The sequence below is a fragment of the Microcaecilia unicolor genome, chromosome 12 (assembly GCF_901765095.1).
Source record: "Microcaecilia unicolor chromosome 12, aMicUni1.1, whole genome shotgun sequence".
Lineage (NCBI taxonomy): Eukaryota > Metazoa > Chordata > Amphibia > Gymnophiona > Siphonopidae > Microcaecilia > Microcaecilia unicolor.
Window position 1 is genome coordinate 67,831,684 of NC_044042.1, and position 12,764 is coordinate 67,844,447.

Genomic DNA, 12,764 nt, shown 5'->3' on the forward strand with positions numbered 1-12,764 from the left:
GGGCGATTCCAAATCTCAGAGATTACCCGAGGATAAGCCTAGGACCTCAAGCCGTCCTGGAGCGGCTAAGCCTCAGTTTCGAGAGGCTAGGTGCTATCGCCCGAGTAGATCTTCCTCGTCATTCCCTCGATCTCGTTTTCAGCAGAAGTCTTCCTTTCGTGGAGACAAAAAGGGAGCGAGTTCTGCGGCCCATCAGGGGGCAGCTGCTCGATCCTTGCAATGATGGGGCGCCGGTCCACTCTTCAGCTTTAAGGATAGGGAGTCGGCTGACCCAATTTTACCAAGAGTGGGCCAACATCACTTCAGACCAGTGGGTTCTCAATGTTATCAGAGATGGTTACAAATTAGAATTTTTGACTCCAGTCGGAGATTCTTTCTTGGAATCCCGGTGCACCACTTCTTCAAAGCGAGAGGCGGTGTTTGCAGCGCTGCGCAACCTGCTGGCCATTGGGGCTGTTTCTCCGGTTCCAATGTCGGAGAAGCACACCGGGCGGTACTCTATATTCTTCGTGGTTCCAAAAAAAGGGGGTTCAGTCAGACCTATTCTCGACCTCCGGAAGGTAAACCAGTTCCTCAGGATGCGCCATTTTCACATGGAAACTCTCAGGGTGGTGATAGCGGCGGTTTAGCTGCAGGAGTTTCTAACTGCCCTGGACCTCCAGGTAGTTTCTCTTCATATCCCAATTTGGCCGCCACATCAGCGGTTCCTGCGGTTCGCCATGCTGGGGCAGCACTTTCAGTTTCAAGCCTTACCTTTCAGTTTGGCCACTGCGCCTCGCACCTTCTCCAAGGTAATGGTAGGAGTAGCAGCAACGTTAAGGAGGGAGGGAATTCGAGTTCACCCTTATTTGGACAACTGGCTCATTCGGGCATCGTCGGAAGCGGAGAGACGTGTGGCTACCCAGAGGGTGGTAGATTTTCTTCAATCTCTTGGATGGGTGATCAACTTTGCCAAGAGTCATCTCTCTCCTTCGCAGACTCTGGAATATCTGGGAGTGCACTTCATTACAGCTCGAGGGGTAGTCTCCCTGCCAGACGACAGGAGGCTCAAGTTGGTCCTCCAAGTGAAAAGCATCTTGCAGCTGCCAAGTCTCCGAGTTTGGGATTATGTTCAGGTTCTCAGGTTGATGGCGGCTACTATCAAGGTAGTTCCATGGGCACGAGCACACATGAGACCGTTGCAAATGTCTCTGCTAGTCGCTGGTCTTCGGTTTCCCTAGACTGCATCAGCTTCCTTGGTTGACTCAAGCCCAGGCCAGTCTGTCTTGGTGGCTTCTTCCCTCTCACCTCCGACAAGGGATGCCCCTGATAGCCCGCAGTGGATCGTGGTCACGACGGATGCCAGGCTTTCTGGTTTGGGGGTACATTGCCTGTCGTCCAGCTGTGCGCAGGGGCGCTGGTCGACAGAGGAAGCGACTTGGTTCATCAATCGATTGGAGTTGCGTGCCATTCTGAACGCTCTGAGGGTGTTTCGGGAGTTGGTGCAGGGGTCTTCGGTTCGGGTGTTCTCGGACAACACGATGGCAGTGGCTTATATCAACCAATGGGGGAACTCAGAATCGGGCGCTTTGTTCCGAAGCAAGCAGTTTGCTCTTGTGGGCAGAGTTGAATCTTCTCCTCCTGTCAGCAGCGCACAATGCGGCCCTAGACAATTTGCAGGCGAACTTTCTCAGTCGACATCTTCTGGACGCAGCGGAGTGGGAGTTGTCAGACGCTGCATTTCAGATGATTTGCAGTCGATGGGGTCCGCCGGAAATGGATCTCATGGCGACTCGAGCCAATGCCAAAGTCCAGAGATTCTTCAGCAGGCGAAGAGAAGTAGGTTCCGAGGGATTGGACGCATTGCTTCTGCAGTGGCCTCAGGAAGTACTGCTGTACGTGTTTCCCCCGTGACCTCTCCTTGGTCGAAAAATCAACAAAGCAGATCGTGATGAAAAAATGTAATTTGTTAATAGATATATTAAAAATTATATACAGTACAGCTGTACTGTATATAATTTTTAATATATCTTAATTAATTACATTTTTTCATCACGATCTGCTTTGTTGATTTTCCGTCTTGGAGTTTGCAGACCGTCTGCCCCTTTGCTTTCTTGGACTCTCCTCGATCGAGTCATTCTCAGGATCAGCAAGCATCAGGGGTTAGTGATCCTGGTGGCTCCGGATTGGCCGCGACGTCCGTGATATGCGGACTTAATCAGGTTGCTGGTGGAGACTCCACTTCACTCCCCGGCGTCCTCGGATCTGTTACATCAAGGGCCCATTCTGATGGAGGATCCATGCCACTTTGGTCTTACGGCTTGGCCTTTGAGAGGTCGAGATTGAGACAGAAAGGTTAATCGGATACGGTGATAACCACTCTGTTGCAGGCTCGGAAACATTCCACTACTATGGATTATGCCCAGGTGTGGCGTAGTTTTGTTTCTTGGTGTTCCCTTCAAGGCTGGGAACCCTCTCATGTTTCTGTCTCGCAAATGTTGGACTTTCTACAGGACGGCCTGCAGAAAGGGTTGGCCTATAATTCTTTAAAGGTTCAGTTAGCAGGTCTGTCCTGCTTCCGAGGCCAGCTTTCTGAATGTTTGTTGGTGGCACATCTGGACGTCTCTCATTTTTTGCGAGGGGTTCTTCATCTTAGGCCTCCCTACCGACAACCTTGTCCTAATTGGAATCTTAATTTAGTTCTTCGAGCGTTGGAGCGGACTGCGTTTGAGCCGCTACGCAAGGCATCAGAGAAGGATTTGACCCTTAAGACAGTTTTCTTGATGGCGTTAGCTTCAGCCCGTAGGGTGTCTTGAGTTGCAGGCATTGTCTTGTCGGGAACCCTTTCTTCGTTTCATGGAGGTGGGAGTCTCCTTACGGCCGATTCCTTCCTTTTTTCCTAAAGCGGTGTCAGAGTTTCATAGTAATCAAGATTTCTTTCTTCCGTCTTTTCGTCAAGAGGATTTTCCCGCTTCGCCTCCTGGATGTGCGGAGGGCCCTGATGCAATACCTACAGATTTAGGTCCCTGTTGGACAGTGTATTTACTGTGATTTTTAGTATGGATTACAGCAGAAGTACCAATTCCTGGACAAGATAAATGTTTCCATTTGAAAAGTTACACTAATTGTAATAAATCTAATGTGGTATACTGTATTAAATGTCCCTGTGGGAAATACTATATAGGACAAACTACAAGTAAAATTAAGATTTGAATTGGTGAACAACTTAGTAACATTAGACATGCACACTTGGAAGCACCACTGGTTGATCATTGGCGTTTCATGAAACACTGTTTACAAGATTTAAGATTTGTGGTGCTATTAACTTTGCAGAACTCCAGAGGGAGTAATTTATCTCAAGTTTTAATGAATAAAGAACAACGATTTATATATGAATGGAACACTGTCCAGCTTATAATCGAACGAGAAAAACGCCCAAGTTCCGACCTAAATCGGGAGATGGACGTTTATCTCACAAAAACGAATAAAGCGGTATAATCGAAAGCCGATTTTTGGGCGTTTTCAACTGCACTCCGTCGCGGATGCGGACAAAGTTTATGGGGGCGTGTCAGAGGTGTGGCGAAGGCGGAACTGGGGCGTGGTTATCTGCCGAACAGAGATGGGCGCATTTCACAGATAATGGGACAAAAGTATGCGTTTTTAGCTAGAATTTAGGGCACTTTTCCTGGACCCTGTTTTTTCACGAAGAAGGCCCCAAAAAGTGCCCTAAATGACCAGATGACCACTGGAGGGAATCGGGGATGACCTCCCCTGACTCCCCCAGTGGTCATAAACCCCCTCCCACCTCAAAAAATGATGATTCACAACTTTTTATTTTGACCCTCAAATGTCATACCCACCTCCCTGGCAGCAGTATGTAGGTCCCTGGAGCAGTTGTTAGGGGGTGCAGTGGACTTCAGGCAGGTGGACCCAGGCCCATCCCCCCCCTACCTGTTACAATTGTGCTGCTTAATGCTTAGTCGTCCAACCCCCCCCGAACCCACTGTACCCACATGTAGGTGCCCCCCTTCACTCCTTAGGGCTATAGTAATGGTGTAGACTTGTGGGCAGTGGGTTTTGAGGGGGATTTGGGGGGCTCTACACACAAGGGAAGGGTGCTATGCACCTGGGAGCTCTTTTACCTTTTGTTCTGTTTTTGTAAAAGTGCCCCCTAGGGTGCCTGGTTGGTGTCCTGGCATGTTAGGGGGACCAGTGCACTACGACTCCTGGCCCCTCCCACGAACAAATGCCTTGGATTTATTCGTTTTTGAGCTGGGTGATTTCATTGTCCATTATCGCTGAAAAGCAAAAACGCCCAGCTCATAACTTGGCGAATAAAACATGGACGTCTAATTTTTTCGAAAATACGCTTGGGTCCGCCCCTTCACGGACCCGTTCTCAGAGATAAACGCCCATGGAGATAGGCGTTTCTGTTCGATTATGCCCCTCCGTGTCTCCTAGTGGGTTAAATAGAAATATTGAATGGTTTTCATGGTGCAAAGGGTTGATCTGATTGAAAAGGAGATTTGGTGTCCTCCTTCTCAGGGCACCATCTTGAAGAGTTAGAGTGCATTACAGCCTGTAAGTCATAAGTTGTTTTTTAGAATGAATATATCGAATTTGTTATTGATTTGAAAAAAATGTTTTGGTTTTTTTTAGTTATCCCCTGAAGGAGCCATCAGGTTGTGGTGAAACTTAGATCCGAGTTAGGAACTGGTACATTGATTTTATGGTGAATGCAGTCCTGCATCTATAGGAATATGCTGTGGTGTGTGTAACTATGGAACAGCAATTCAACAGATAAGTCTTCCCAATTTTTGTTATGTATTTTATTTATTTAGATTTTGCTCACACCTTTTTCAGTAGTAGCTCAAGGTGAGTTACATTCAGGTACACTGGATATTTCTCTGTCCCAGGAGGGCTCACAATCTAGGTCTGTACCTCAGGCAATGGAGGGTTAAGTGACTTGCCCAAGATCACAAGGAGCAGCAGTCGGGATTTGAACCAGCCACCTCTGGATTGCAAGACCGGTGCTCTAACCACTCCTCCACTCACAGAATGTGAATATTGATTTACAGTGATTGCGTGGACATTATGACAATTTGAGGGAAGAACTTATGACGTGCAATGATAGATGTCAGTGACTAGCAAGGGTGATTGTTCACATTTGAGTTCTGAGCGCATCACATTCACAATTTTTATATTGTGTTTTGTTTTTTAATAGGTTTATATTTTGCCCCTGGTTATACTTATATTATGCAATGTATTATGTGAACAAGTAGGGAGGCATGGGATTGTACCTCTTGTGTCAGAAAGCTGTCAGGATGTGGTGCTCTGAGCCACATACCTGGCAGGGAAGAACATTCTAGCAAACAGACTGAACAGGGTAATGCAACCATATGAGTGGTCTCTCAACATGGGCATAGCTCAACAGATCTTCCAAGAGTGAGGCACCCCCTCAGTGGATATCTCTGCCGCTTATTTCAACAAGGTGCCTCAGTTCTGTTCCAGTCTGGGTCACATGGCAGACGATCATCTGATGCCTTTCTCCTTGATTGGGGAATGGGTCATCTGTATACATATTTTCACATACTTCTGGTGGGGAAGACCTTGCTGAAACTCAAGCAGGACTGGGGAGCAATGATGCTTATCACACCATATTAGCTTCGACAGATATGGTTCCCTTAATTTCTGGAGTTAGCTTATGGAAGCTGGACTGTTTTCCCAACCCTTATCATCCAGAATGAGGGTTCTCTTCTGCATCCCAACCTCCACGCCCTGGCCCTCATGGCTTGGATGTTGAGAGCTTAGAACTTGAATCCCTTCGACTGCTTGAAGGTGTCTCCTTGCTTCCAGGAAATATTCCACCAAAAGATCCTATAATTTGAAATGGGAGAGGTTTGACATCTAGTAAGAGGGTAAGACTCTAGATCTGTTCTCATGCTGTATTTAAAAATAACCTGCTTGAATACCTTCTGCACCTTTCTGAGTCTGGTCTAAAAACCAACTCTGTAAAGGTCCACCTTAGTTTGATTGGCATTTATCATTATTGTGTGGAAGGTAAGCTCATCTCACTGCAGCCTTTAGTTGTTCATTTCATGAGGGATTTGCTGTTGCTAAAGCCTCTGATTAGACCTCCTACAGTGTCCTGGGATCTCATCTCAGCATCGTTCTCATCCAGCTGATGAAAGCTCTTTTTGAACCACTTGACTCTTGCCATCTCAAGTAGCAGATCTGGAAGGACTTATTTTTGGTGGCAGTCACTTCAGCCCACAGGATCAGGAAGCTTCAGATCCCAGAAGGGCGCTTCAAGCCCTAGTAGCTGATCCACCTTACACAAAGTTTCATCATAACAGAGTAGTTCTTTGCATCCATCCTAGTTCCTTCCTAAGGTAGTGTCAGAATTCCATCTTAACCAGTCACTTGTGCTACCAATTTTCTTCTCAAAACCTTATGGCCACCCTTGTGGAAGTGCATTGAACACTTTGGACTGCAGGCAAGGCATGGCCTTCTATCTGGAGCAGGCTAATGCTCATACAGTTCACTCAGCTTTTTGTTTCTTTTGACCCTAACAGGATGGGGACTGCCATCAGTAAATGCACTTTATCTATTTGGCTAGCATATTGCATCTACCTTACTTACACCCAGACTGGACTGGCTCTGGAGGGTCCTGTCAGAGCCATGGCTGCATCAGTAGCCCACTTGAGATCAGCCTCCATTCATGAGATCTTCAAGGCTGCAACATGGTCTTCAGTCCATACATTCAAATCTCGCTACTACCTAGAACAAGATTCCCAACATGACAGCTGTTTTGGTCTGACAGTTCTGCATAATTTATTTGGGATCTAGAATCCAACTCCACCCTCCAAGGCCCATTTATAATTCTGTTCCAGGCTGCATCCAAAAAATAATAATAATAAAGATAATGTTGATGGCCCTACCCTGTTGCAGACCTTGTTCTTGTTCCCCTTTTTGTTTTGGTTAGCCTGGTAGCTAGGGATTCCCATATGTTTACATCTTGTGTCCCCCTTGTCCTTTGGAAAAAACAAAGTTACTCACCTGTAGTAGGTGGTGTTCAAGGACAGCAGGGCACATATGCACACATACTCTCTCACCTCCTCTAGGAGTTGCATTCTATAAGCTTTTATATTAGACTGCCTGGATTGGACCCACACAACAGTCACAGGTGAAAATGTGTGCACATGCATGGTAGCTGCTTCTAAACATTTCTAGTAACTAAGTGTTTGGGAACACATCTACACTAGGCTGTGTCAGATGACATCACCCATATATGTTCACTTATTTGTGTTCTGTTCTCGGAGAACACCTGCTACACAACTTTGCTTTAACAGCAGCTGCTATTTGCTGTCTCCCTAAGCTGCTGTCTAGTCTTTCCTAGCGGTTTAGCCAGCCTTGGTTACCTCTTGCACCAGATCATGCATTGCAGTGAGAATTAGAATGAGAGAAGTTCCCCCTCATCAGTTCCAGGTTGAGTTGCTTCATGAAGCAGTCATTTACCTCTTAATATGTCTCAATAAGACGTTTGCCTATTCAGTGCTAGAGTAACTGAAATCTCACATTTTGTGTTGCCAGTTTTGTGAGCTTTTCACTGTCTGTTTCTTCATGCTGGCCAGGAGCATACCCCCTACTACTGCACTCTTCCCCATCACATATGGCATCTCCTTGATGCCTATAGTGTCTATATATACATTAAAATTTATACATTATAATTTTCCAATCTTTCCAAACCATGGTGAACCCTTCTAGGGGATATGACGGTATATGAACAATAAATTGATATTGATATATTTTTAGGCTTCTGGCATTCACATATAGACAGTTCAAAATAACATAGTAAATGATAAGAAATAAAGACTTGCACTGTCCATCCTATCTGCCAAATAAAGTGTCCAGAGCCACACCTGCCATTCCGTGCAGATTACACTCCTTCATGATTGAATACTAGCATCACAAACAGGGCAGTTGGCAATTCCTCACACTGCCTGCCTCATATATGTTGCATTCTTGGAAGACTACTTTTTTAAAATTATGATCACAACATTGTCAATACATGGTTAGCAACATTTGTTGTATTGTTGGTTTAACATTTTAGTTACTGATTTCAACTTTAAGATGTCTTTTCCTTCCCCCAGTTTTTCTTACTATCTGTGTACCTTTCTCCTCTGTTTCTCTCTGTTCATCTATATATGAAAAAAAAAAACCTCTGTACATTTTTGCTCTTTTCCAGCCCTTCTGTGATGGATCACATAAGAAAGCTGCCCCTGGTTTATCTCCACTAAGGTTTACTGTGGAGGAACCCAAGACAGTCTGGCTTTGTGGATGTAAACAGAGCAAGAACCCTCCCTACTGTGATGGCACCCACAAAGAGGAGCTTGTCCAGAAAGCTGAGCTCCACACTTGTCCAGAAAGCACAACTTAGTGAAGCAGATTTGGGAGGAAGGGTACAGAGAAAAGTGTACCAGCTTGGGCTATGGTAAGGGTGGGACATAGATGCAATAGGTTCAGTTACTCAAGAGGATGGACTTGGTTTCTTTTATTGATCTGAAAGCAAAGAAAAGTCATCCTCCCAGATAAATTAGCCCTAAGTCTTTTCATCTGTATATAATCTAATGTTAAAAATAAAATCACTGACAAGTCTCAATTCAGGATTAGATATTTTATTATTCCTATTCTGATCTTTGCGGCTGTTATAGTCTCCATCCAATCGCACTATACCTTTCATCAGATCTCTGACTACACTGGATTCTTCTGATGTTGGCTGAAGTTAGTTTATTGTGAATCTGATTGTCTGTTACTATCACATGGGCTATCCAAAAGACACAGGTAGTTTTATCCCAGAACACGCCAAACTCTAAGGTTTGTTGTTCAGCTGTAGCTAAGGATTTGATCTACAGTTTCCTGCTTTCCAGCTTTTCTTGTAGCAATAGATGAATGGGTAAAACTATTCACAAGGCATATGAGACCCCAACACTCCTAGTATAAAACCCAGTTTCCATAATAGTAACAAGATAGGCCAGGCATGTAGGACAGACTCTAGCGTTTAATACATAAACAATGCTGCAGAGTTACACAGAAGTGTAAAGGATAACAATCAAAGATTATTTGAATATATTACACTACAACAAATGTTACACAAAAAGCAAAGACAGCAACTTGTATACAATATATAAAACAGCTTTCTCTCTTCTGTGGCTATTTACATGATCAGTATTGCAAGAAAGAAATTAACCATTAAAATGGGCTCAACTTTGGGATGTTGGTTGTAGAGCAGAAGGTAATAGTTTTTATTTTTTCAAATGTAACTGGAGAAAATCCTTTTGTTATATTCTGCCATGGCCTGTACCATTCTGAAACACTGATTCTGTGCCCTCATGTCAGGCTTGGGCTAAAGAAAGGTCTTATTGTACTATACCAGCTTTATGTATTTAAATTTGGCTCACATGTTTTTCAGTTGTTGCTCAAGGTGGGTTACATTCAGGTACAAATTTCCCTGTCCCAGGGTGGCATACAGTCTTAAGTTTTTACCTGAGATAATGAAGTGTTAAGTGATTCACCCAAGATCACAGAGTTGCAATGGGATTTGAACCCAGTGGTTCATCCCACTACTCTAACTGCTACACTACTGACAATCAGACTTTTAAAGCAGGCATGTTAAAGACCCTGACCATAAAGATATTAATACAGGTGAACTTGTTCTTAATGTTTTTGCCTGTACTTGAAAATAAAATGTTTTAAAGTTCATCTTCATAAACTCAACGTATTGCATAAGTGTGATCTTTTTCCCAAACAATACATTTTATCAGAGCCAGTGCAAGGTTATTTGAGCACCTTAGCCAAATCTTCAGACTTACCCCTTCCCCCAAGCTTGTTTGATAATTAAACTCAACAATCATGATGATGGCACACTAATCCTTAAAAAATAATAATAAATAACTGGGAATCATAACAAGGTCTGTTTCCAAAAGTCATTTAGTCAAATGGGCTATCTGAGAATTGCCTGCCATTCTTGCAGGTAAAAATACTGCCGATGGCTCTTTGAGTTTATGTGCCTCTTAGGATCCATTGATTTGCTTTGACTGCAGCTGTTCTTTGCAGCCCCTTCTTTCCCCTCAGAGGTTGCTGGCCTAGGAGACCATATAGTATTATCTAATGTTTAGGCTGACCCTGCATTCCATGCATAGAAGTGAACTTCCATTCCATTGGGTTATCTACAATAAGCCTCACTGTGGTCTGTGTCCCACAAAAGTCTGTGAATCATTAAAGGTCAATATCCAATCTATTACATAAACTAATACATTCACATAGTGCTAGGGAATCTTGTTATAAGATCTAAACCCTGTCCCTGCAATCATATAGCAAAGATACTTACCTGTAGCAGCTATTCTCCAAGAACAGCAGACCTTATATTCTTGTATATGGATAATGCGGTCCCGTGGTGCCCGGTCCAGAGCTTATGACAGGCTGTTAAGAGCTTTGTGGAGCGCGAGACACGTTGCACTGCACATGCACGAGTGCTTTCCCACCTGCTGCGAGAGCACAGTTATCACAGTACAAAACTACAGCATATAAAATAAAAGGACAAAAAAAAAGGAGATAACTCCAAGGGAAGGCAGGAGGGTTGTGAGAACATAAGGTCTGCTGTCCTCGGAGAATACCTGCTACAGGTAAGTATCTTCATTTTCTCCAAGGACAAGCAGGCCTATGTATTCTCATTTATGGGGAATCCCGAGCTACCAGGCTCACTGAAAACAACAACCATTGGTCAATTGGGCCTTGTAAAGGCAAGAACATAACAGATTATCCTGAAACTATATACAAACTATGTGAGCGTGCAGCCTGGAACAGAAGAAAATGGGCCTGAGGGATGGAGTTGGATTCTAGACCCCAAACAGATTCTGCAGTACTGTCTGTCCAAACAGACTGTCGTGTCTGGTATCTTCTGAAGGCAGTAGTGTGATATGAATGTGTGGACCAAAGACCATATTGCAGCCTTGCAAAGTTCTTCAGTGGATGCTGACCGCAATGGGCTACCGACGCAGCTATGGCTCTGACATTGTGAGCCTTGATATGACCCTCCAGGATCAGCCCAGCCTGGGCATAAGTGAAAAAAATGCAATCTGCCAGCCAATAGAGATTTTTGCATTTTCTGATGGCAACCCTCATCCTGATGGGATCTCCACAGTACTTTGGAGGATAACTTCAGAAGAAGAGGGAACCAGATCTGCCGAGGCCAGTACAGAGCGATCAGAATAATGGTTCCGCGGTCTTGCTTGAGTTTCAATACAGTCTTCCACACAAGCGGTATGGGAGGATACAAATATAGAAGATCTGGCCCCCAATTCAGGAGGAAGGCATCCGACGCTAGTGTGTCGTGGGCCGGAAGCCTGGAACAGAACTGAGGGACCTTATGATTGGTGTGAGTGGCAGAGAGATCCACTGAGGGGGTGCCCCATGCTTGGAAGATCTCACGGCAATGCCCATGTTGATAGACCACTCATGCGGTTGCATGACCTTGCTGTTGGCCAGGCTTTTTGCCCACCAGATAAGTGGCATAAAGGAACATAACATGCCGGAGAGCCCAACTCCACATCCAAACAGCTGCCTAACACAGAGGGCATGATCAGTGCCCCCCTGCCTGTTGGTACAATACATTGCAACCTGATTGTCCATTTGAATTAGTACAATGTGGTAAGACAGCCGATCTCTGAAAGCCTTTAGAGCATTCCAAATAGCCGGAATCTCCAGGAGATTGATCTGGAGATCTGTTTCCTGGGTGGGCCAAGCACCCTGAGTGTGAAGCGCTTCCCAACTGAGGCGAGATGCATCTGTCATCAGCACTTTTTACGACTAAGGAATTTGGAATGGATATCCCAGAGTCAAATTGGATCGAATGGTCCACCACAGCAAGGAGCGAGCAAGCTCCGAGGACACTCGGATGACATCTTCCAAGTTCCCTGTGGCTTGGCACCACTGAGAAGCTAGGGTCCATTGGGCAGTTCTCATGTGAAGACGTGTCATAGGCACCACATAAACTGTGGATGCCATGCGTTCCAACAACCGCAACATCTGCCAAGCTGTAATCTGCTGAGAGTCTCAAACCCTTCTTGACTTGTCAAAAGACCTCCTAGAGGAGGTGGCAGATGCAGAAAGCGCCCGGTGAAAGAGAGAAGAGATGGTATCAGTGTGTTTCTTGATCTGGTCAGCAACCTCTTCAGCCTCCTCTCCAAAAAGGTTATCCCCCTGCATAGGTCATCCGCCAGTCTCTGCTGAGCTGTCGATTCCAAGTTAGAGACACGCAGCCATGAGAATCTGCGCATCTCTATACTTTGGGCAGAGATCCTGGATGCCATGTCAAAAGTGTCGTAGACACCCCTGGCCAAGAACTTATGATACTCCTTCTGCTGCTTGGCCAACTGGGGAAGCGACTTGAACTGCTCCGATGAGAGAGTCAGCTAAGTCTAGCATCTTGTGCACCGAATCCTGCAAGTAGATTCTCGTAAAGAGCTGGTATGATTGTATACAAGACATGAACATAGAAGCCTGAAACATCTTCCTCTCAAAAGAGTCCAAGATTGTAGCTTCTCTGCCTGGGGGCATCAAAGTTCCCTAGAACTCTTGGCCATTTTGAGGGTGGATTCAACTACAAGGGAATGATGAGGCAACTGAGGTTTACCAAACCCAGGGGTGCTGTGAATCCAGTACATGGTATTGATCTTCTTAGGTAATATCAGGGCAGACAGAGGGGACTCCCAGTTCCACACAAG

At 45.1% G+C, this 12,764-nt stretch overlaps 1 protein-coding gene across 1 annotated transcript in view; it reads left to right on the forward strand.

The window, feature by feature from the left end:
• The window catches only part of CISD3 (CDGSH iron sulfur domain 3), a 40,841-nt gene extending 30,921 nt beyond the window's left edge, over positions 1–9,920 (forward strand). Inside the window, exon 3 of the mRNA XM_030221209.1 lies at positions 8,228–9,920. Within this exon, the coding sequence (XP_030077069.1) occupies positions 8,228–8,419 (192 nt within the window). The 3' untranslated portion in view covers positions 8,420–9,920. The remainder of the gene's footprint in view (positions 1–8,227) is intronic.
• Positions 9,921–12,764: the final 2,844 nt, after the last annotated feature.